This window comes from Acanthochromis polyacanthus, chromosome 16 (assembly GCF_021347895.1).
Source record: "Acanthochromis polyacanthus isolate Apoly-LR-REF ecotype Palm Island chromosome 16, KAUST_Apoly_ChrSc, whole genome shotgun sequence".
In the NCBI taxonomy this organism is placed as follows: Eukaryota; Metazoa; Chordata; class Actinopteri; family Pomacentridae; genus Acanthochromis; species Acanthochromis polyacanthus.
This window is the reverse complement of record NC_067128.1, coordinates 17,668,563-17,694,606: the sequence shown is the minus strand read 5'-3', so window position 1 is coordinate 17,694,606 and position 26,044 is coordinate 17,668,563. Positions and strand designations below refer to the sequence as shown.

General features: G+C 39.4%; 1 protein-coding gene across 3 annotated transcripts in view; it reads left to right on the top strand.

Annotated features, from left to right (window-relative positions):
• Window positions 1–26,044, top strand: part of fam184ab (family with sequence similarity 184 member Ab) — a 205,756-nt gene that overhangs the window by 80,500 nt on the left and 99,212 nt on the right. For all 3 annotated transcript variants that reach the window (XM_022196845.2, XM_051960777.1, XM_051960776.1), the window contains 3 exons: window positions 7,346–7,481; window positions 10,195–10,376; window positions 20,366–20,551. In XM_022196845.2, coding sequence (XP_022052537.2) covers window positions 7,346–7,481; window positions 10,195–10,376; window positions 20,366–20,551 — 504 coding nt within the window. The remainder of the gene's footprint in view (window positions 1–7,345; window positions 7,482–10,194; window positions 10,377–20,365; window positions 20,552–26,044) is intronic.

Below are 26,044 nucleotides of genomic sequence, written 5' to 3'. Positions count from 1 at the left end.
AGTTGCTATTCTACTTTCAACATCCACTTACACTGCAAATCAACCAACGAAGGAAGACGGACTTATCAAAGAGGGCATCTGACAATAAACCCAATAAACGTGTCGGTATTGGTGAAGCTCTTCAGAGATGGAGAGAACTTCACAATTGCATCAACCTCAGGTCGTATTGCGAGCTTGCCGCTCCTCTCCTGGACACCTCTGCAGCTCTCATCCTGTCTGCCCACTTAAGCGTAGCCAGGTATCCTGCCTTGGGTCACACTGACCCACTGTTACCCAGCCACACCTTAGTATCTATATCCATTACACTCTTTAACTCAAAAGTTAAGCAAGTGTCTGTAACAAACAAGAGGTACTTTTGAGGACATTCAATCTGTAGGAATAAAACTCAAGCATTGGCCTCGGGTCTTAAACTGTTGGCTCCCACTGCTGCTGTTATCTCTAAATTCCTTACAGGCCCACATTTTTTCAAAGAAAACAGGGTAGATATACTTATAGAACTGACACTATATCACCGCTCCAGCATCACGGTCTCGATAGGGATGATTGAAATGAATAACTAGGGCTTCTTGGAAAGATTACTATAACATCACAGGAGGAAGGCAGCTTCTACTGCAGCTTTAAGTATGTTTGGATAAATTACACAGCCCCCTGTATGTTCAGTTCTGCTGCATACCACTGCCTTGCAACTCACCCAACAGAATGTACATTTGGTATGATAGCAACAAGCGCAGTACTGTTTATTTCCCAAGTAGATTATTTTTTAAGTTCTACTTTTTGCGTTCTGTAAGGTCTTTCGAGCAGACTCACATGATTATCTCCACCGTTGAAAATAAAGTTGACACGTGCTCCAGGGGAATTGGTTAAGTAGGTCTGTTTTGTTGTTTTGACTCGCTCTGAAGTTTGTGTGAAATTATCCCTGATTGCACAGAAGACAGGAAGAGGTCTCCCCTACTCAGAGTTACTCAGAGTATGATCAAGGTCAGCAGTGGCTGTGGTGTGCCTGAAGTTAATAATTTCATTAGTTATCAAAGCAATTAACTGTAACCCAGATAAAGGAGCAACAACAAAGCGGAGAGCTTGAAACCAACTTCACTTGACAGCTTTTCTCATTTGATGCGAGATATAAAACTCAAAACAGACATCAGAGGGTGGAAACAATTTGATCCTTTGCCGTTTTAGTCTTTGTACGCCACACAGCTGATATGTTGCGTGTTTGTTAAAGGTAATATCACAATAATCTCCTAATAACTGCCTCAGTCTATGAACATATCTCTTAATCCCTCAGCTCCTGCTGTGAGTTCGTTGTTGTAAGATAATAGATTTTAATTTAGCCTTAGCAAGTGCACCGCTGATGTTTTAATCTTTAGTTTGATTTTCATGTCATTGCAATATACGTCTTGCTTCGTGGTAGCAGCAGGGATGTTTTTAGACTTTTCACTAAATTTATTTTGACTCTGGAAAATTAAAATGTGGCACCAAATCAAGATGTTCCGAGTCTCAGGATGCATAATTGGTGTACCAGCGTAGTTCGTGGGCACAGATAGTTGCATCAAATATCGACTTAGCAGCAGCGTAAAGCACTTGTGGTTGATGTCAGGATGCTACAGCTTCTTGCTTCACTGTTCTCTGTCATCCTCTTTTAGCTTATGATTTATTAGGCAAATCTCCAGAGAAATGCAAGCAAATGATCGCTTGGAGTAACCCAGACAGACGTAATTAATGGCTGACTGTTCACAAGCTTCCGTAGGAATACGCATGCCAAAACTTACAAATTATCCCCCCAGTGAAATCCTCCACTGAAGCTGTGGTAAATTGCTGCTGTCACTGTCTTTGGACTAAATGTTTCATTCTCAGGTGAAGCCTATCTGGACTAGCTGGTGAACGCTTTGAAAAAGATGAAACAATGACTCATCTAAAGCACAGTTTTCAGGACCTTTGAAATGTAAATGACGATGCAGGATTAAGCCAGGTCCAATAAGGATGACTGACTGAGGTGAATCCGTGTACGAGAGCATGTGTGATTCTGTCAGAGTTTAAATATGATGAGGGGCGAATCAGCTGTAATGACTAAATGTCAGCATAGATAATTCAACAGCGATACAACTAATTAAGCCGTTTTTACCATCCTATGCTAACCTGATTGGTACACTATGCTTGTGTGAAGAACCCCCATTAACAGTATGAGTTCCCCACACAAGAATGTATCTTACTAATAAGCATAGTCTATGTCGCCATTCAGGCTGTGTTATTGTACACAAGCTATTAAAACATGTAGACAAACATGTCGATAAGACACACAGTCATACTGGATGATAAGCTCCTTACATGTCTGGACACTGTATTTGAGAGAGTCATGCCACATACTGTATGCCTAACACAAGCAGCAGTATTTGATTATAAGTTTTTGGATTTTGCTTTTCATGTAACATAAAACCAAAATGTTCCCACATTATTGTGGCAATGTTCTGCAGCGAAATCTGTGTTAATATCAACAGACTCATCAAAATGCAGTCGGTTGAATATTGAAATTATGGTCCCTCTCTTGTCATTGATTACCCCATAAAACTCATCTGTGTGTATCAGAGCTACATAATAAGTATTTTTTCATGAAAATGATCCTTTCCAAGCATTAAATACATGAGATGTAACTTAGCAGTGTTGCCGCCTTCAGAATGGGCAGATCTATAAAGTAACCCTCTACAAAGAGCTTTACAGTGGATATCTCAGTGTATACTTAAAGTAATCACTAGTGTGTACTGATCCACAGCTGAAAATAGTCCTCAAAAAATACTTTTTTGTTTTGTAGTCCACTGGAATCAGATTTGTTTGTCATCTGCTGGAGACTCCATTCCATACATGTTCAGTCCCACAGAACATGTGCAGTATTGGCCTAAGTTGCGTAGTCGCTGAGTGGACTTAGGTAAATTCTGAAATGAATTCACAAGCACTCTGACAAACTTACTAAAGTGGAGAATGTAACACTGACCTAACTCCAAAAACGAGTAAAGAAAGAGGTGACGATTGAGTGGACGTGAGGAGGGCAACGTGTTCTATGAAGGTGTCAACCTTAAGCCTTAGTACAATCTAAATAGGCCAGATATAATCAAATCTTGTCCTGTGCAGCTCCCATGAACTGGAAAAGTAGCTACAGAGATCAAAAAGATTTTTGTACCAGGCTGTCAACATGCTAATTTCTGCCTTGAAATTGTACATTTAACATGGGACTTTATGAACAATGATTTTCTTTTGGAGTCAGCATCAAGTGGCCATTTGAAGAACCGCAGTTTCTGACTGCAATTATGATTTCATTTTTCAACCCTGGATATTTAGCGGCTTGGTAGAAACAAAAAAGCTTGAGGTAGAGAGCCACAGATATTGCGCATTGAGCAACAAGTTAACACAATACTGGCTTTAGTCTTTCATAAAGACTGGATTCAAGGAGTGTAATGTTACCTGTTTGGATCCAAACATGGAACACACATAGAAGATATTGTGAAGATATATTTCCCTCTTAGCACAACATTTACAGCACTGAAAGAGAGTCCACTGCCGGGATAGGCAACAAATTGGCCTCACTAAATGATCCAGAGACAGCAGCTTTCAGCGAAGTTAATACTTAAAGGAGGACTCACTTAAGTGTAGCAGGACTTAAGAGCAGAAAATGTGTGTTGGCACTTCCAAGATTCAGCACCCAGGACCTGGAACAACAAGGTGTGTGCTGTATAGTGAGGTTGGCGGGTGAGACAAATCATCGAGTGCTTGGGAAAAGCCCAGGGAACCAAGAAGTTATGAGAAACATATTGAACACCACCAGGCTTAGCCTTTAACCTTCAAAATGTCCTTTTGCAGATGACTGGACAAAAAGTCCACACTTTCCCAAAATGTCTTTAGATTTCGACCATAGATACTGACATACTGATACAGACACAAACAAGCATGCCTCATTTCTGTCAGGCGTCCTCACAGGACTTGAATCCTGCATTTCCACTTAAACAGCTCCATGTCTAACCCCTTCCTAACCCAATTCTTCTTTTAACCCTTGAGCCAAGAGTTTAGCCTAAAATGACTCTGAAGAAATGAGGTCTCCACTAAATGTCCCAGTTTCCCAACAGCTGTCACTTTTACTTAACTCTAACTGGACCCTCATACCATAACATAGTATTAACCTTAATCATCACATTAACCTGCACTACCAACAGATTACCCTAGTTTCAACCTTCCTCCCAAAGTGAGTCTGAGACTGCAACCCTTTAAATGGCCCTTTGAAGAAGTGAGATAAAAAAAAAAATTGAACCCTTGAGGTCTAACATTCAAAATGTTCCTTACAAAGATTTACAGGATGGATAAAAAATTCTCTTTTACCCTTGTGGATTTCTTATCTGAACCTAGTGGGCACACAGTGCAACTACCCTCCATGGGCTCATCAGGGAAATCAGCATACACACCCTCTCACACACACTCTAACTCACTCACACACATCAAGTCTAATTTGCGCGATTCCTCGGTGGTTATCATCATACTGAGGTTTCATTGTCTTAGCCATAGCAGCAGTAATTAAGTTTGAGGCAGGCTGTTTGATGGGATTGAAAGATGTGAAATTGCCTCTCATGAGTTCTTACAGAAGGCTAAATCGCATAGCTACTGTACTCTCACTGGGTGAACGTGTGTGTGCGTCCTCATCAAATCTCTCCCTGAAGTCTGGTTCTATTAATTGAGCAGCAGTCAGCATTTACATTCCTGATCTCCAGTATTAAGAATATGCCACTAATATTCTATACTATGTAAGTTGGACACACTAGCCGTGTATATCTGAGGTTCCAGGAAGCTCATTAAAACTGTGCAATTAAATATGCTATATTAAACCTATATTAGCTGTGTTTTAGCTAAATGTCTCAGTTACCATTCAGATGATATTTCCTTTATTTCAGTAGCTGTAAACTTTTTATTGCATATTTTTCAGACATAAACTGTTCTTTCCCCTACTTCATTTAATGTGCTTCTTAAATCTCTTAATTGCTACGTTTTTTTTTTTTTTTAATGAAAGAGGACTCATAATTAACTTTTGGATGTCCCCCGTCACATAACTCTACTACAGAAGAGTACCATCATTACTCATAAGCCTGTCACAATCATGAAATATTAGTTGATGATTAACTGACTCTGACTCCTTCTGGTTATTTTTGAGCCTCCATTAGTTCTAAAGTTGTGGTATTAGCACTTTTGATCACCACTTTTTTTAGCTGCAAACACAGCAAATTGACTCCTCCATGTTATTGGGCTCTCCTTATTTAATTTGGCTTCAAACCAAAATGTGTCCAAAATGCGTGGTGCTGAAAGGATTGACTTTGCAACCAAATCCATGATGTTAATGTCAAACATTCGCTCAGTGAAATGCAGTCGATTGAATATTGAAATTAAAGTCCCTCTCTGGTCATTGATTTAACCCATAGAAAGTCATTTCTTTGTAGAAAAGTTTTGTGTATTTTCATGAAAATAGTCCCTTCCAATCTTAAATGCCTTAGATGCAAGTCCAAAGTGTTGCCTCCCTTCCAATGTGCAGATCTGTGAACTCCCCACCTCTCTCCATCCACTGTTCCCCACTCGCTGCAGCTCAGCACACCAGCTCGCCTGCATCTACTCTCAGTGTAAAAATAATCTACACTACACTGAGGACAGTTGTAATATTGGAGTCATTCAGTCATTCATGTTTGAATCAGAAACAGATGCTGAAGAACAATAGTGACATAGAAAGCTCCACCCTGCAAGACACAAGAATTGGTTCTTTAGGTTTGTTACATGTGAAAATTCCAGGAGTTTTTAACTGTCATAAATCAATACACTGCAGTACGTTAAGGTGGAAATGTTGTTGACTACTTATTTTGTTTGTGATATGTTCGCTAGCATATAATATTTGGACCTATTAACAAGATAATAAAACCTGATTTAAGAGCCTCGAGATGACCAGTTGGTGCCATGACACCACAGTAGAAGAAGGGCCTCCAAATGGTGGAAACCATGTGAAAATGGTCATTAGAATATGACATTTATGGTTTTGTTGTAACTGAGTGTGACCATTATAGAATATGAGTACTACCATTCAAAGTTTGGGGTCACCGAGACAATTTCATGTTTTCCATGAAAACTCACAAGACTTTTCTAATCATCAATTGGCCTTTCAACAGCATTAGCTAACACAATGTAGCATTAGAACACAGGAGTGATGGTTGCTGGAAATGTTCCTCTGTACCTCTATGTAGATATTCCATTAAAAATCAGCCGTTTCCAGCTAGAATAGTCATTTACCACATTAACAATGTCTAGACTGTATTTCTGATTCATTTAATGTTCATTATAAAAAAGCACTTTTGTTTCGAAAATGAGGACATTTCTAAGTGACCCCACACTTTTGAACGGTAGTGTATATAGAGCATTTTAAACTTAACTATGTTCTACAAGAGCTTTACAAGCTGCTTTCACTCATTCACATACTCACACACCATCAGTGGTAGAGATCACATGCAAGGTTATTATCAGGAACACTTTAGGTTTATTGTCTTGCCCAAGGACAATTTGAAGATCGAACTGTCAATATTATGATTCATGGCTCTATCACCTGGGCCAGAGCCACACTCATAACCAGTATACGACAGATACATGGGCAGACATGCAACAATAAACTTTATTTTTACTGTGTTTTTACCCTAATCAGTCCATCCAAACTACCAAATGATCTATGTATCTGTTTAGTAAACTCTCCCTTCCTCTTTATGTGTCATTTCTGATTTAAAACTGCAGTAACTGTGGATTTGGGCATTTGGGTTCAGGAGAAATAAGCTGCAAACACAACTCTCACTGATCATCAGCTTATAAAATTCATAAAGTGAACTTTTTAGGAAACACTCGCTTATTTGCATATCTGGCAGTTACGTGGCAACATTATCGTTCATTTGGAGCCATGGTCCTGGCCAGCTGATGAATGTAAGTCCAGTACTTACTCTCATTTAGCTATTAAGAGGCTAAGTGCTCCAGTAGGTTCACCAGCTGGTCTATAAATGTGTCTATAAATGTGAGTGAAAAAAAAGCTGCCTGCTGGAAATGACTCCTACAGTGAAGATGTGGTCCAGAGTGAAGCAAAACAGTGATGTTGACTGACCATTTGATACGTCATTCTGTCCATACACAATGGACGATCATTAAAATATATTATGTCCCTCTCTGATGCTGGCTTTTAGTTAATTTACAGACTTCAGTGTGTGGGTGGGTTTCTTAACTTAGATGTTCTTTCGTTGCGCTACAAGAGTTTCATTTGTCTCATCTTTTCTCTGTTGATTTGACTCCTCTCCAGGATTTAACCAAGCAGCTGGATGAGGTGACCCAGAACTCAGAGATTGTAGAGATCCGTCAGAAGGAGGCTGAGTGTGAACTAGAGGCAGCCAGAGACCGAGTTCAGCAGCAAGCTACGGAAATACTCCTCAAAGCCAGTAAGACCCTCAGCCTCTCCTCTCCTCTCCTCTCCTCTCCTCTCCTCTCCTCTCCTCTCCTCTCCTCTCCTCTCCTCTCCTCTCCTCTCCTCTCCTCTCCTCTCCTCTCATGCATCAAACACACTCCATAAACAGCCCTCCTCTTCTTATCCAAGACATCATGGCCTGTAAGGCTTTAATAGCATATTACTGTATAGCCAAAGATAATGGTGTTCCCGGTCCCTGGAAGGCAGAGAAGGCCTCTTCTTACATCAAGTATGCCCAGTTTATAGTGTGTGGTTTGGTTGGGCTTGTGCTGGGTAAATTGTTGCATGTTAGAATCTGATTTAATATCGTGCAATGTCTCTCCGTCACTACTTTGAGCGACAACATTGCACAAACATTACAGCCTGAAATGTGTCAGCAATCGCGGTATCTTAGCGCAAATTCATACTCGGCCCATTAGCTCCTATGAGCTCCTTGTGCCCAGTGAGAATGTTTTATCACTTTACACCAGAGCTGCTTGCATGTTAGAGCGACAAATACGATCCAGCTGGTAAATGCAACCATGACAGTTACATTTAGCACCATGCAGAGCCTCTCAAGGTTGTTTAAGAATGCAATGACAAACCAACCTTCATCACAATTGATTTGCCACGTTTTACATGCTGTATTAATGAAGTATTACAGGGTGACCCAAAAGTTTGGAAACAAATGAAAAGTCTATAATCTAAATAATATAATGTTAAACAATAAATCAGTACCACAGATATATTCAGAAGAGTAACAGATTAGTGTAAAACAAACATATCTCGACATGTTCATGTTTGTTTCTTATACAAAGTTGTGAACGTTTCCACCAACTGGTTACACTGGTATCTTCTGGAATGGATCTTCATTCATGCTTATGAAGGTTCCACAAACTGGCCAGTAAATGTTGCCTCATAGTACTTACGGATGTTTAAAAAAATTAAAACTGTCAGATACTTCACCATCAAGAGTTTTGAAATCTGACATTGATGGCCTGCATTTTGAAGTTATGCTCCAGCATACCTGGACCTTATGGTTCTATTAATTGTCTTCCGAGTTATTGCACTCGGCAAATACTATGCTTTTAAGTTATTTTATTATGCTACAACAAAAATGGGTAAAATAAGAGTGAATTCATGCACCCCCAACTCAAATAGACACTGCAGTTAAACTTTGTTTCCAAACTTTTGGGTCACCCTGTAGTGGTAATTTATATTAACATTAAATTGTTTTGTAGGTTTGGCCTTTATCTCTGTCAGTTATAGTAATGTTGTATTAGGGCTACAGCCTTTGATTTTTGTAGTAATTGAGTGTTCTGCAGACTTTTCCCTAATTTCTTCAGGTAAGAAATAGTAAATATATATAGAAGAGAAAATACAAAAAAAAAAGTTTTGTAGAAACGGACAGAATCGTGACATGTTCAACTTACTATAAATGTGAAATTTGGATTTTTCATCAGATCTACTTCAAGTCTACATGTCTTCATAGAAAAAAATTAAATGAAAGTGTTTCTGAGTTTGCTTATTCTCTGAAAGAATCTACATTTTTATTGCATATATTGCATACCGCCATACCGAAACTAAATCCTACACAAAGTTCAGAGTTGGTGGAGATCTAGAAGAAGATTCTGACAGGCAGAATGATGGCTGCTAAAATGTCCTTCAAGATTACTCTGAGGACATATGTTGGAGTCCAATTGAAATCCCCAAAAATAACACGGCTCCTGCAACAAAAAAAATCTGATGTTAGCAGTTTGCTAGTTAGACTGCATGTTTATAGCATTATATCAGAGAAGATAAGATTCGAGGCAAACTAGTTAAACAGTATACCAGACAAATCTGCCTTGTTCTTATATTATTGTTGATAGCTAAATCAGCTTTAGTCAATGGTTCAGGTGACATGGCTCCGTGCTGCTGACTGTTTGGACAACATAGCTTCAGTTGCCTAGCTTAGCTGTAAGCATGTTGCTGACAGAATCTGGATGCTCTAGCCTTAGCTCATGCTAACATTAACATAACTTGTGTTGGGGGCCAGTCTGCGGACTGGATGCTTTAGTGTGTCATGTGAAAACACTGACATTGTGTTATTGTAGTGGACTAGTTTGGTTTTACAGTAGACTCACTGTAAAGAGGTTTGGGCTGTTTTCCACATAGAATGAACACAAACCTGTAATACTTGCTTTTATCTTTTCTAGCTCTTCAGTTTTATTTCTCTCTTTCTTTTTTCACTCACTTTGCTAATTGTACAATTTGCAACAAACCAGATTCCAGATCTTCTATGGTGTATGTTTATAGCAGACAATGTATTTACATCCAAAATAACAGTAAACATGGATGAGATTGACACAGCTGTAGATTCAAGTTGATTCACAGAAATGACAGCTATAATCGCTATATGACTGAACACCATCTGATTGTCCTGAGAAGCTTTGAAGGAACTGCTCCTACCAGCCTTCACTGCAGCTTCCATGTTGATTGAAAATGTCATTGGCAGGAAAGAGACTGACATGAGCACAGTCTCAGGCTGAATTACTGACATTAAAAGAAATGGCAATTCAAGACCGAGTTACAAACTGAAATTTGCTGACAGCGGTGTGCTTTGCACGTGCCGGTTACAATAACAATTGACAGGAATGACAACATGCTGATGAAATTGCTTTAATATTTGCATTCTTCTCACGCCTGTCGAATGTGTCCTGTCGTAGGTCAGATCAGCAGCCTGCAGGCCACCCAGATGACCCAGGAAGCAGCCATCAGGGACCTGGACAACGAGCGCAGCCGGCTGAAGGACAAGGTGCTGAGGATGGAGGAGGAGAGAGAGGCCCTGCAGAGCCAGAGCCAAGCCCTGGATGAAAGGCAGAAGCAGCAGATCCAGTCCCTGGAGAAGGTGTGTGTGTGTGTTTGGTGGTCATGTTTTGTATTCATGGCAGGCTGGAAGTAACTCTTATGAATAACCAATGAGTCATCAAGATGCTGTGACTGAACTTTTCTGTACACTTTGCTCCAGACCTGCTTTTCATCTCTGAAATACAAGAAATAGGAAAAAGTCAGCGCTCATACTTTAGGGTGCATAAAAACCCTTCAATTTAAACCACCAGTACTCTCAGCAGGTAATCAGGATGCAGTCAGGGATGTTATGAGTTTAAGAAACTGTAAAATGTTTTTATGGCGACTCTTCTTTTGTTGACGAGATGTGTTTCGGAACATCATCATTTCAGAGTCAGCAAAGCCCGATTTTCATCATAAAAATAAGGTTTACAATTGAGAAAGTTTTATTTCAGTCTTGTCCGGGTGTTCTGAATGGGGGAGCAAAAAGGCAAAAAGTAAGAATACTGAGTTACCCAGAAATGAGAGGAAAACGGATTTATTTCTTCAGTTTTCTTTTTTTCTTATTTAGTTTAGTTCCCAACACTGGCTTTTCTGTGATTTAACAAAGAGAGTAATCCCCGTGTGTACTCTTGTGAGGTTAATGTTTTTCCCAAATCCAGCCTTTGCAGATGTAAAAGGAGTATTTGATTTGAATTATTTATTTTGGGGAGTTCTTTGTAGAGAATGCAACAATTGCACGATAGGCTGTGCAGCGTGCAGAAAGACTAGAGGAGAAAATAAAATTGTAGGCAGAAAAAAGTTGAACGTATCTTGTTAGGAAAAGTGATGTGGAGTCGCTAAACAATCGAAAAGGGTCAAAACTGTCGATCACAGCATTTACAAACTTCAAAAAAAAAGAAGCTGCTTCTCTTTTTAAAAACCAAGACGTTAAAGGTCAGATGATTTAAGAAACAGTGTAGTCAGCAGACCAACCACAGCCGACAGTAAATGTCAAGTGTTGCTGCTTCATGTGTGTTTCCCCATCCTTTTAACGCTGACATTTGTGCAGTGTAATCCTCCGGGAGCTGGGAGAGTTCTCCCACTGAGCGAGGCTGCTGTGAATTTGAATGTCTTCCCGAGGATAATCGCAGATCTGGGATCACTTAAACTTTACGGCACCTTTCTGTTGCTGCAGCAGCGTCGTCCCCTGGAGCTCAAATGAATTCTGCTTGAAATGGATTCCTTGCAGTAACATTGGTGAAATATTGGTGAAAGAATCGGTTTTCTGAGCTTAAAGCCAGTTTGCAGTTTGGTAGAGGCATGGCACGTTTTGTAATAATAATTTTCTGATCTGTAAAATGTTTTTGCACTAACACAACCCTGCAAAAATACAGCTATTCTGTATAATCACTTATTTTCTTAAACATTATAATTAGCATTATTTGACATATTTTTTCAAAAGAAAAAAAACTGTGCTTCCTGTTTATCTATTGCAAACACAATACTGTAAAATACACACAATCATCCAGTTACTATCCTTTAAAAGACCTGCGACTGTTGTGGGATTTACTTGCTAAAGAATATTAAGTTTATAATCATACTAGAAGTATTTTACGAACACAGCCTGGTGAACAATGGAGAAAAAATCTTTTCCCAAGTCTTTTACTGTTTTTACAAACAAAAAGCAAACAGTGAGGTTGTAGTTTTACAAATACTGACCTTATTCTTAGAAGAAGCACTGACAGTTTTATTGAATTATGCTTTTGTAATGTGAATGTCACAGAGAGAATTTTTTGAGGACTACTTTTGCATCAACCAACAGTAAGTTTTACATTACTTCGCAATACTAGCTGTAACTTGAAATAACTTTTGCATTTCTTTGCAACACTTTCATATTTCCTGCAACACTTATATCTTCTCTCACAATATGTTTGCATTATCTCACAATACCGTTCTGTTCCCTTGCAATACTTTTGCATTTTCTCACAATAATGTTTGTAGGAATAGAGCAGAATAATACTTTATTGATCCTTTACAGGAAATTACTCTGTAACAGCAGCATGTTAACACACAGACCTACAAACCAGACAAAACACCGACACTGATAGTGTTGTATCTTCTTGTGTAGCAATGATGTGAAGATGGTGAAGAAATTCTCTGCCGACACCATCTTGTTTATATATAAAGTTTATTAAAACAAAGACAGCATCACAGACACCATGGCATGCCTGTGAGAGGATTCAAGGCCTGATAGAATCACTCTGCAGAGCAACTGTTTCTCCTAGCTTATATCGGTGGGTTCTTCACATAAACCCAGCGGGTTATGAGATGTATGGTTACAGGTGCCTCGTTGTCTGAACAAGCAATAGCAATAAAACAATAAACTCATTTTAAAGAGAACTTAGGAATTTTTAACAGAAGGCCACCTGGAACAACAGATACCACAATACGTAGTCATCAGTATGACCATATACATAGTATATAAGCTAGCAAAATTGTAAAAGTTAAAACATATGCACAGTATGTAAATCATAAGTTGAAATAATTAATGTGAATTGAAAAGCCTGATTGAAGCTGGTAGGAAGGACTTCCTGCTGCGCTCAGACCTGACCTGAGTGGAATGAATCTGTGGCTGAAGGTGCTCTGCTGAAACACCTCCAGACTGTGTAGTGGGTGAGAAGCATTGGTCATAATAGAGTTCAGTTTCCTGAGCATTCTCACCCCAGCCACCTGTTGGACGGATTCCAGCTCAACACCAGTAGTGGAGCTCGCCTTCATGATCAGCTTATTAAACCGGTTTCTGTCCCTGGAGCGAGCCCCCCCTTCTTTCCCCAACACACAACCCCAAAGAATAAAGTACAGTTTGGTAAAATGTACATAGAAGAGGCCTGCTGATGTTTAAAGACTTAACCTTCACAGGAAGTCAAGTCTGTTTTGGCCTTTCTTGTACACTACCTCCATGTGTCCTGGACCAGTCCTGCATGTCATCCAGCTGCACTCCCAGGTACCTAAAGCTGGAGACAACCTCCACCTCCGTGCCAAGAATGCTGACTGTATGTCCAGTCATATCACTGTCATTTTAGAAAGCACTCTGCAGAATGTAGTGTTAAAGGATCGATGATGACACTTTACATGATGCGTTTATTGCTCATTAATCACACTATCCAGCTGCTGGTTGTGATTACATCTGCAGCTACAGGTGAACCTGTGACTAGATATATGGGTATTGTTTGGAATTTGGTAGCTGCTCTGGTTCAGTGTGTGGTGCTATGGATAGATCCAGCTGTTGCTATTAGAACCTGTGGTGCCTCTAGGACAGATGTGCTTATTTAGAACTTCCGGCATGCAGCTGATCCAGTACAGCTCTCAGCCACACTACCGTTTCATGTTGTCAGTGTACGACCCAATAAACGCACGTATGTCGCAGCCTGAATCTTAACATTGGCTACAGCCGACTGTACGCTCCCTCTGTAGCCAGGTGGTTAAGATTAAGATGGCTGAAGACTGAACAATAACTATATTTCAAGCCACAGCTTCACCTTCACAGCAGACAGAGCTGTAGATGCACTCACAACTAGGGATAGTGTTGGAGATCCGTGTATAAAAGTGAGTGATGAGCAATGCAGTAAATGCATCAGTGTCACATCACGTCTTCTTTTTGTAGTGCTTTCAAAGTGTTTCCCTGAACTGGCAGTGTGTTTTAATTGGACTGTACCAACACAACACAGCTATTGCAAATCAAACAATGCTCGATAGAAATTTGTGATAAGTGAATTTAAATATACGTCTTTACTTCTCTGTTTGTTTTACTGCACACAATGTGTTATTCAACTTCTTTGCATGGAGTTTTTACGAGAACAGTGTTCCTGGGGATCAGTTGTGAATTAAGATAAGAAACATGAACAAACTGGAAGAGAAATTTAGATCATTTCAGTGGCAGGACTTAATTAGGGAACATTGTGGAAAAGTCATTAGAGTAATGGAAGGCTTGCTTTTCTTTAATCTTCTCTCTTATTACAATTGTCTTTTCCTCATTCATTTTTCTCTGAGTTCTTTCCCTGTTGCTTCTCCACAAAAGGAGAAATTAACCTCCCAGAATGTCGCTTATGTCACGCTGTGGAGAAGTTTGCCCCTCGGCTTTGTTGGCCATATGATTAAACAGCAGTCTTGCTCAGTTTGACCAGTTTGTTAGATGTTTCTTGGTTGCTTTCCAAAAGAGCCTTTGGTTTGGGGCAATTACTGCACACTAATATGATTGCTCTTTGATGAGAGATTAAAGTTTTTTTCATGTTGTTGCCAGTGTGTGATAATCTGCCAGATACTCACTAGTTTTAATATGAATGTTGAGGTTAAATAAATTCTAAACTGTACATGTGTAACAAAAAGAATACATTAGCTTTTCAAGTGCATTAACAGTGTTTTTTTCTGCAGCTATGTTGGTTGGTCTCAATGTCTCACAGCTGAGATTTTACATCTTTTCTTGGAGCAGTTTTGCCGTGTCTTATTGAGTTTAACGAACATGGTAGAGGAAGAGCATAGCCAAAAATATTCACCAGAACATGCCAGAGGTTTAATACAATATTAATGAATGTAACTGATTTAAAGGCCCCTGTGGAGCCAAGAATACATTTCAGTTTTACTGGCCAAATTGCATTGTGTGGAACCTTAAAAATTAATAAAGCGTTGCTAAAGCTGATTTAAAATAATGTTTTAACTCTGAACCCCAAGCAGTTTCTTGAGGGTTTCTTTGCTCCTGTCACATTTTTACTCACTTTAGGCTCATTTTTCACTGCACCCCTGCGGAAACACCACCACAGTTATAAATAGAGAGGAATAAAACATGTCTTCTGGGCACTTAAGCAAAATTAGAATGCCATAAATTATTATAAAAGAAAAAATGAAAGTTGAATTTACTTGATTATTTATCTTATGAAAACTTAAAAAAAAAATGGAATCAATATTTTTGAGGTAATATTCTGGAGATTAGACTCAGATGTTACTGATGATAGGAAAAATATGGTGACTCTGCATACTATAGAAATGTTATAACTTACATTTTTCCTTTTTTTCTGTACTTGTTGTGAATAGTCTCTGAGCTTCTGTCATGTGGCAGCTAAGAGTAAATGCTTTATTTTTACCGAATTTTCACAGGAGACATTTAGAATAAAACAATTTTGCTGAAATATCACAATTTTGAGCTTAGATTTGGTCCAGTTTCCTGACAAAACAGCATGTCACTGATGATTAGTTACACACGTGGACAAAATTGTTGGTACCCCTCAGTTAAAGAAGGAAAAACCCACAATTCTCACTGAAATCACTTGAAACTCACAAAAGTAACAATAAATAAAAATTTATTGAAAATTAAATAATCAAAAACAGCCATTACTTTTGAATTGTTGATTAACATAATTATTTAAAAAAACAAACTAATGAAACAGGCCTGGACAAAAATGATGGTACCTCTATAAAAGATTGAAAACTATTTGACCAGAGTGACATGATTAACTCAGGTGTGTCATTTAATTGACATCACAGGTGTTTCCAAACTCATAATCAGTCAGTCTGCCTATTTAAAGGGAGACAAGTAGTCACCCTGCTGTTTGGTGAAAAGGTGTGTACCACACTGAACATGGACAACAGAAAGCGAAGGAGAGAATTGTCCCAGGACATCCGAAAAAAATGATAGACAAACATCTTAAAGGTAAAGGCTATAAGACCATCTCTAAACAGCTTGAAGTTCCTGTGACAACAGTGGCTCATATTATTCAGAAGTTCAAGACCCACGGGACAGTAGCCAACCTCCCTGGACGTGGCCGCAAGAGGAAAATTGATGACAAATTGAAGAGACGAATCGTTCAAATTGTATCCAAAGAGCCCAGAGCAACCTCCAAAGAAGTTAAAGGTGAACTCCAAGGCCAAGGTACATCCGTGTCAGATCGCACCATTCGTCGTTGTTTGAGCCAAAGTGGACTTCATGGGAGACGACCAAGGAGGACACCACTGCTGAAAAAAACTCATAAAAAAGCGAGACTGGAATTTGCAAAAATGCATGTTGACAAGCCACAAAGCTTCTGGGAGAATGTCCTTTGGACAGATGAGACCAAACTGGAGCTTTTTGGTAAGGCACATCAACTCTATGTTCATAGACTCAAAAACCAAGCATACGAAGAAAAGAACACTGTCCCTACGGTGAAACATGGAGGAGGCTCAGTAATGTTTTGGGGCTGCTTTGCTGCATCTGGCACAGGGTGTCTTGAAAGTGTGCAAGGTACGATGAAATCTGAAGACTATCAAGGCATTCTGGAGAGAAATGTGCTGCCTAGTGTCAGAAAGCTTGGTCTCAGTCGCAGGTCATGGGTCTTCCAACAGGACAACGATCCAAAACACACAGCCAAAAACACCCAAGAATGGCTGAGAGAAAAGCGTTGGACTATTCTAAAGTGGCCTTCTATGAGCCCAGATCTGAATCCCATTGAACATATGTGGAAGGAGCTGAAACATGCCATTTGGAGAAGACACCCATCAAACCTGAGACAACTGGAGCTGTTTGCTCATGAGGAGTGGGCCAAAATACCTGTTGACAGCTGCAGAACGCTCATTGACAAACACAGAAATCGTTTAATTGCAGTGATTGCCTCAAAAGGTTGTGCAACAAAATATTAAGTTATGGGTACCATCATTTTTGTCCAGCCCTATTTCATTAGTTTGTTTTTTTATATAATTATGTTAATCAACAATTCAAAAGTGATGGCTGATTTTGATTATTTAATTTTCAATAAATTTTTATTTATTGTTACTTTTGTGAGTTTCAAGTGATTTCAGTGAGAATTGTGGGTTTTTCCTTCTTTAACTGAGGGGTACCAACAATTTTGTCCACGTGTGTAAAGGAAGATTGAAAATTACATGATTCTTTCTGTTTTTACAGATTCTGGCCCTGATAAATGATGTAATTTTGATGATTTTGTTTACAAAAACAGCATGTCTTTCAAACCCACCAGTGTGTTTTAGGGTTCAAATAAGGTCTGCAGTGTTTACATCAAAGTTTAGTGTTTTTCAGTCTTCTTCTCTGCCTCTGCTGTTCCTCTGAGTATCCTGATGAGGTTAGCAGTGTAACACCATTGCTTGCTGTATGGTATTACTCATATGCATGCACAGGTGTCAATGTGCATCCTCAAGCTTAAGATAAAGGTAACGGGGACCTACTCACAGCTTCATAACATTACTAAAGATCTAAAGCTCCACAAGGACCTTTAATCTAAACAATTTTGTGAATGTCGAACATCTAGTGTAATTATAAAGAACAAGTATGTAACAGAAAAGCAAAGACATCTTCATGCACTATAGGAAAAAGCATGAAGTTTCACATTGTTTTTACTTTGTGGTAATGCCAGGTGAGGACTGGAAACTTCAGCTGCAAGCAGATCTCTGATTTAAAGTGTTGCCTCGTTAGCAGTCTGATAATCTCGGTATACCTTTTAACAGGATATGTTCTCGCGGAGAGTTTGTTAGCCCACTGTTGGAGCCTTTTTCTGTGCCTAATGTCAGCTGAACTAATGGATATTGCTGTTCCCATGTGGTCTTTTTGGCAAGATTTGGCCAATTAAAATTTTGTTAAAACCATGCAATGAAGGAACAGCTGCTCCCCTGATTAAACCCAAAGTATATTGGCTGCAGATTAGTTCTTTTTTCCCCCCCTCCTGTTTCCTAAGAAAGTCATCTTCTACCACAACGCTATGCTAGATTCACACTATAACAACGTTCCAATGACAAACCCGGTGCTGTGTTGCTGGGTCTGTAGAGAGCATTTGTTCTTTCCTGTCAGCTTGTCTCCCTGTTACACAATATATGGAGCTTAGCAACGACTTAAATCAGCCGGGCTTCATTCATTCTCCTCTGTGCCCTCTAAACAACATCTTTTGGCTGTTGTACATCCATATATTTTACTGCTTTCTTCTGTTATTCCACCAGTTCTCTTCTTTTTAACCACTCCTCTCACTTATTGACAAACTGATCAATAGCAAATCACTGAGCGTCATGCTTAATTATGCTAGTTGGTCCATGGCTGTCCTAATTAGCTTAGCAAACTTAGCTTGGCACAGCAGGCTCTCCCTCGTCCAAATGTTAGCATATCATTAGCTAATTTCATTATTTTGTGGTGTTTTAGGCAAGAAAGGAAGGAAAAGCACCACTGGGGAGATACATTTCTTACTTTATGTTCCTAGACCAGAGTTCAGGTTAATGTTGAACTCACTGAGAAGTTTATGCTTCAGAAATCCCAACATTCTCACTTGATATAGCGCTATGTTTGACAGACATTGTTTTCAAGTTCTTTCTCTAATTTCAGTGAAACAGGCTTTCAGAATCAGTCAATTTAACTGCTGTGTTATGTTTTTTTTAAACTATGACGTTGTCTAAAAGTTAGAGGACTGTGCTTATAGAAAGCCTAAATCTTGTTTAAGTTTGGCTGCCATCTTCAGGGAAACGGCTTTCAGTGCTTCTGCAACACTTGTGATGTTCCCTGGAAGTGCTGTGATGTAAACATGTCAAGTACCATCTGCAATGAGCCTGAATCCCCTAACCGTGCCAAAATAGTCACCCCTCCAGTTGAATTTCATTTTGAGGAACAGGAGGAAGTCACAGGGTGCAAAATCTGGTGACCTATCAGTGGCCACAAGAATGTGTGTGTGGTGCCTTGACTCACGACAGCTACTGGTTACACATGTTGCAGCCACGTGTCTGTGGTGAACCTGCAACATATGCGGCCTCTTAATCTTCTGTTTGTGTCTCATATAATACTGTGCGGCCATATTAAAGCTAACCAGCTCTACGTGCAATCCAAGGAAAGCACTGTTCAGATAGCATTACCTCTACATGGGTTGTAAACAGGTGACGAGTAGCTTTCTTTCTGCTACGTTAACCCTGAGATGCAAAAGTGGGTCAAAAATGACCGATATCTTTGTAATGAAAAGTTTTTATCATTTCATATTCCAGATATTATTCAAAAAACATATTTTTGATATCATTCCATTTAAATTTTAAGTTACTTTTCATACTTTTAAAGAAATTGTAATATTTGTATTACTACCCCAAGCTCTTAATCACTGATAATATCATACAAGAAGTGATGCAGTGCACAAACTTGGAGGGATGGAGAGCAGTAACAGATAGAGGAAAAGAGTGGAAAAATGTCTACAAAATGGATGTTGACATTCTTCTGTTGCTGTTCTGTGTAATATTCTTTTTCAATTTCAATCATAATGTTCAAAATCTGTTGTAAAGCGAAAAATAAACATATTTCAAACGTGAAATCATTCTTGTGTGGGCAAAAAAATAATACAAACAATAATACAAATCATTCTTAACCAAAATGACAAAAATGGCATAAAAACACATTGATTCCTATATGGGTCATTTTTGACCCACTTATGGAAGAGTGTAGGGTCCGATCACTCGTGTATCTAAGGGTTAAAGACAATTTTATACATTTACAAAAAATCTTTTGGAGATGTCTTTTTTACTTTGTCATCAGCCAACTGGTCGTTTTAAATGGTTGTAGGCTACAAAAAACACCATTCCTTTTTCTCTGTGAAGTCAAAGACTCATTGCTTATTAAACAAACTACAAAGAAACTAACTCATGCTATATTTCCTATTGATGTCAGCTTTACAGACACATTGTGCTGAAAATAATATCTGAACAATTTGCATCTAGACTCTGGTTAGAATCAAAACGATGTTGTGATTATGTCGCACACTGATGATAGGCTTCATAGCTCTGTAATCAATAACCCCATTATCAATCCCACTCCCTCTTCAGCATCTTGGGTTTTACTGCTGGTGGAATGACACACTTTGAATCTGAAGTGGCCTAAAAGACAAAACTTACAGACACACAGAATGGAGATTTAATTCCTTGGCTTTCGCAAAGCAAACACTGGCAATATGGCTGAACAATACAGCATATGGTGTCAGTGTCAGCCCAAGCTCTGTGTCTGTGTGCCGTCTGTCCTAGCGCTTACCTTTGAGCAGAATTTAAATATGTGTGCGCATTTCCTGTGCTTGTCAGACCCTGCGTGAGGAGAAGTCGTCCCACGAGAAGGACATGAGCAATGTGCGAGGTCGATATGAAGAGGAGACCAGCCAGATGAAGGAGAGCCAGGCTCGAGCTCTGGAGGAAGTCGGCAAGAAGCACAGAGTGACCCTGGAGAACGCTCTCAACAGCGCTGAGAAGGACAAGAACCGCCTGCTGGCTGTGAGTGCACACACATACACCGACACACTCGCATGTTTTCACTGACGCCAAGGTCAGGCCATTGTACAGAGCAGATGATGGCTCTGTATCGAATAGTTTATGATAGACATCAGTGTTCTCCAGCTTTATTCTGATGGAGGTTCTTCCTGACCACAGCTGCTACTGTTGTTCATTGTCAAGTGAAACATCTGATACACATGCACTCGTAGAGATAGCTCGCGTCAATTTCGATTAAAAACAAAGGAATCCGTGGATTGAAAGGAGAAACGAGTAACAGAGGGAGCATCAGATGGTGAGTTCACCGGGCACAATGAATGAAAATCCACACGATTAATTTTAATTTTAATTGCTGCATCTTGAGTAATCAGCGTTTATTGCACAAAAGCGGAGGAAAATGAACAGCTGTATGTTTGAATTGATCCTGCATCATTGTACCCGGTGCTGGTCTCAAGCCGTAAAGATTCAGAACTTAAGATGCTTGATTTCTACAACTTGGCAGAAAGATTGCATTCTTTATGACCACCAGACAAGAAAGTAGATTAATCACAATTTTAAGTCCTTATACACAAAAATATTTCAGTTTGTTTGCTCCCAGTATTTGTCTGATTGATGTAGAATATGTTACTATGCTATATCATAGTGATTTACCTACACAGCAACATGCTAAGTAGTTAAAGTCCATCAATAGTGATGATAATACCCACTTATTTCCAGCAAAAGCAAATGTGAGCATATGTGAACATTGACATATTAGGCTGAGATGGTAAACTTGCTTTGACTGTCTTTACACCGGGTAGTTTTACTTCGACCACACACTTCACGCGACTGACATCCAGCAGTTACAGAGTAGCATCAGCATTTGTTCTGACTGTTGTTTCTGGCTAATTCATTGCAGCATTCACTCTGGGTTAGCTCTGTTTTTGGTCTCTGCTAACTCCTGAAGGAAATATGTGACTCTTTAGCTGCTGAGTGCTGTGTTTTGTCGAACAGGAGCTTGCTAAGTTTGTCTTTCTCCCACTTCCTGCCAAGCAGAATAGTGTATTGTGTGCTTTAAATCGAAAGGAACGGGTGAACACCATGATATTTACGGTGGTGAGAGTGAACAGCGAAAAATAAATCTGACAGCTGGCCAACTAAACAATGAGCTTAAAAGTGTGGAAAAGTTTCCTAAAGGTGAGGAGCGTTGCAGATTTGGGTGCTGATTCTGTTTGGATTGTCTTCCACATTACATCTAGGAACATCTAGTTGGTAACAGAAAAATACTGAGGACAGTAGTTTAAATACATCATGTGACTTTATTTTAACTACTACTTGAGTAAAAATGTCACCCCTATAGCATTTCTGTTGCCTATAATCCACCTACTGCACATATTTCTCCTGTTAGGTGGGCTGATATTATTAAATAATCTAAAATTGAACAGGCAGATAATCAGGAATGACTCAGTCAAAATACAAGCTGTCAGCTCTCTTAGTCTCTCTGTGTTCTGGCTTTCCTGCTTGCCAAAGGATTTGGCCCTGTCACATAATTCAGTGTGTGGAGGTGATATGTGTGAATGCATGAGTGATTATTAATGACCGACATCCCGCATCATCTGCATATGTTTTAGTATGATCAACACCTACCACTGACCACAGATACAATATAATGTCCTGCAGAAGCCAGTGTGTTTGTGTGGAGGTATTCTATATACTGACCTGTATGCAGGCATTGGTACCACAGCTAAACACACAGTCATTCCAGAATTGGAGGACATTTAACTTCCACATTTTTGAGAAATAGAGCAAATAGAGCTTCTTTTTACAATTCTCTGCTACATACTCATCAGTAATATGTAATAAACTGTCAAAGGCTTGATTGGCTCAGCTTACACATCATTGGTACCATTTTTATTCCCTGTTTTGTTTGTCGATTGCTAACCCTACTCTAATCACAGTAACAGGGTTGCTAACCCATGCTAATTTTAGATTTTTTCTCAGGAATAGAAGCTAGATATTTAGCTAGCTGTTACTGCTGACCAAGAGGACAAACCTCCTGATGGGAAAAAAATAAAGAAAAAAGTCAAAAGGATTTGTCTGATCCTGATAATATGCATAAGAGGGTTGCATGAGGTCGAGTGAGACATTCAATTAAGGCTGACGATGTTATGAAAATATGAAAAATAGAAGAGAGGACATAGCTTTGCTCTACCCACTCTTTTGAAGAGCTGTTTGATGATGTTCCAGCATTTCGTGTGGTTCACTGTTTTCTTCTTCTTCTACCAGCTAAAAAAGTTTTGTTTAACAGGGTTGGGTGCATGTTGTGGGACACACGTTCCATGCATAATAATTATTATTTAAAATGTTACGTTGATTTAAAAAAATGTTCCCTCAATTACAAGAGACGTCAATGAAAAAAATAATACCAAAAAAAGGAGACTTAAATTTCATTTTAACGGTTTTATTTGAGTTTCAATTTGGTCATCAGGAGGTAGGACAAGAGAAAAATGGCATTTTAGGGCGAGCTTCAGATTTATTTGGTATTTTAAAAATATTTTCAAACATTCTTTTCTCTAATTTATTTTTTTTAGATTTGATCTCAGGGGAAATACATTAACACAACAACTGCATGTTTTAGTATTTTGTACATGGATTATTTGAAATGTGTTGGGTGGAATGTAAAATGTCCTCCAATTCTGGAATGACCTTTAAAATGTACATTTTCCCAACATGACCACACTCCTACACTGTGTGTTGCTCAGAGCACATAAAGTTGGTGAGTGTGGATAAATCAGTTGTCGTTTACTCTCCAACAGACACTTCATATGGTGGTTGATGGTTTTCAACAAGCAACCAGTCCCAAGCCGGCCTCTCTATCATGTTAACTCACTGCACCGTCTGCTACAAGAGCGAGAACACACATATTTACTGTATTTGTTCTGAGGCTTTGAATTGTAAATTTATAGTGCCTCGCAAAGTTCTAAATATTGTTTCAGAAGTTTTTCTTTGTTAATATGAATAAAATTAACATGGGATGCTGGGTTTGGAATTCGGTTAATTTGCATTGAAACACAGGTGATGTTCCCTTTGAAACATGTCTGTCAGTCTGTGAAAACCACCGTTTTCAGCTTGTAGCCTTGACTGTAAAGGTGTACTGCTGTTATAATGCTTTAAGCCTCTTAGATTCAGAGAGAGCAGGAGACATAAGGGTAAGAGTAATGAAGCTGAGTGTTTGAAATTGGAAATCTATTTGAAATTTGGAAAAGATGATTGTTTAAGTTTATTCCACCTTAACTGGAAAAGGAATTAGGTTCAAGACAGATGGGGAGAGTAAGGCCTGCGACCCTGAGACGGATGGTTTTGGCTTTGCTTAGTGCTCAAAGTGTTCACATTTTTCAGGAACTAATGACTTCACTGTCAGAATCTATTACACTTAAAATGACCTTTGAGTTGGATAAAAGCAAGTAAAAATACAGAGGTATTACCAAAAAAAGCTACTTATTCTGTAAAAAGTGACCCCTGTGACTGATAGGCTGTCAAATTACATTATGCCAACATTTGTTTTGGATAGTCTTACCTTCTAAGAGGAGAAGTCATTCTTTGGTAGAACTTGTGGGACAGTGTTGAACAGTATTACAGTATTTTATGAGCTTATCGTGTTTTTTGTCCTTGTGGAGTTGCTTCACGGTCCACATGTGCTTTGTGGACTTGGAGAAGGCCTACATCCCCCATGAACCCTGTGGAGGCACTACAGGAGGACAGGATTGTTGCTACAAGCCATCAGGTCTTTGTAGAAGCAAGGGAAGTCAATGTCAAACACGTTTCAGGTGGGTGTTGGATTTTAAGAGACAGCTGGGATGATGAGTGTCCGGTTTGACAATCTTTCAGTTGCATCTCTGACAATGACGTGGCTCTTTTGGCTTCATCAAAACGTGACCTTCAGCATGCACTGGGATGGTTTGTAGCCAAGTGTGAAGCAGTCAGGTTGAGAGTGAACACCTACCAAGTCAGGCCATGGTTTTCTGCTGCAAAGCAGTGGATTGCAATCTTCTGGGTTGGTGCGTTGCATCCCAAGGCTTGTAAGTCGAAGTATCCCTGGATCTATGGTAATGAGTGGTGAAGAAACACAGTGTGAGACAAACGGATAGATTAGTGCAGTGTCGGCAGTAATGTTGCCGTTGTATTGGACCCTTATGGTATAGAGGGAAATCTTGAATCAACAGTTAATCTACAGTCCAACCCTCGCCTATGGTCATGAGCTCTGGATAATAACTAAATGAAGGACACCATGGAGACAAGTGGCTGAAATATGTTTCCTCCATGGGGTGACTGAGATTAGAAAAACGGGATGAGAAACTCAGACATCCAGAGGAAGCTCTGAGTGGAGTCATTGCCGATTTGAATCTAAAGGCAAAAGTTGAGGTCTCCTGGATGCTTCCTCTGGAGGATTTTTGGACATATTCAACTGGAAGGAGATCCTTGGGTAGACCCAGAATGTGCTGGGCAGGGGATTACATTTCTTATCTGACCTGGATACAGCTTAGGATCCTCCAGGAGAAAATGGAAAATGTTGGATGGATGGATGGATGTTTTTTTAATCTATATTTACTGCTGCAGTACGATAAATTAGGAAGGCAGATGTGCAAATATTTCAGTTTTTCTATCTGGATGTACTGAAACTGAAATTTGAAGTAGCATTAAATAGAGATGTTGAAATGAAGTACAATGACCTTTAAATTACAAAGTCAAGAGCTGTCAAGTCAAGTGTTGTCAAGTACAGTACTTGAGTAAATGTACGTAGTTACCTTCTACCTCCACCTGAGTGTGCTTATTAAATCATGAGTGTTTTAAATCTTTTTTTTATCTTCCCCATAGAAAAATCAATAATATCTAAAAGGGAAAAGCAGTTTCTGATAAAATCGGGACCAGCTCTTCACTGCAGGAAAGTAAATGAATTTGAGGAATTTAGAAGCAGAGAAGGTGACAAAAAAAGCAAGTTCAAGAGTGTTTTTAAGGCCACCATTATTAACCACGCCTGACGTGTACGTCAGCGGGGTTACTGCATTTGCTTCGGTATCTGGCTGGCTGGCTGGGTAAGTATGTATGTATGTGTGTGTGTATGTCCGTTCGGATATCTCTGCAAGTGCTGAAGTCAGGATGATCAAACTTGGCACTGACAGTCGGTCTAAGGTCCCCTGTTCAGTTGTGGAGTTAGAGGTCAGCAGATCAAGGTCAAGGTCACAGGGGTCACTTAGCACATTTCTGGCATATTGCATGCATGGGCGTGGTTCTGCCATCTATTGAGGGCTCGTCTAGTTTTATATGTGCTCACATCCTATGTCAGGCAAACAGGAACAAAACCACAGGCGACTACAACCCATAATGTATTACTCAGCAGCAAGCAACCCCTTTAACATACTGAATCAAGGTTTGGGGTTTATTTTCTCTCCACAGGATGATATAAATGAGCAAATGTTGGTACTGATATCTAAAATTAACACAGCATCATTCATTGGC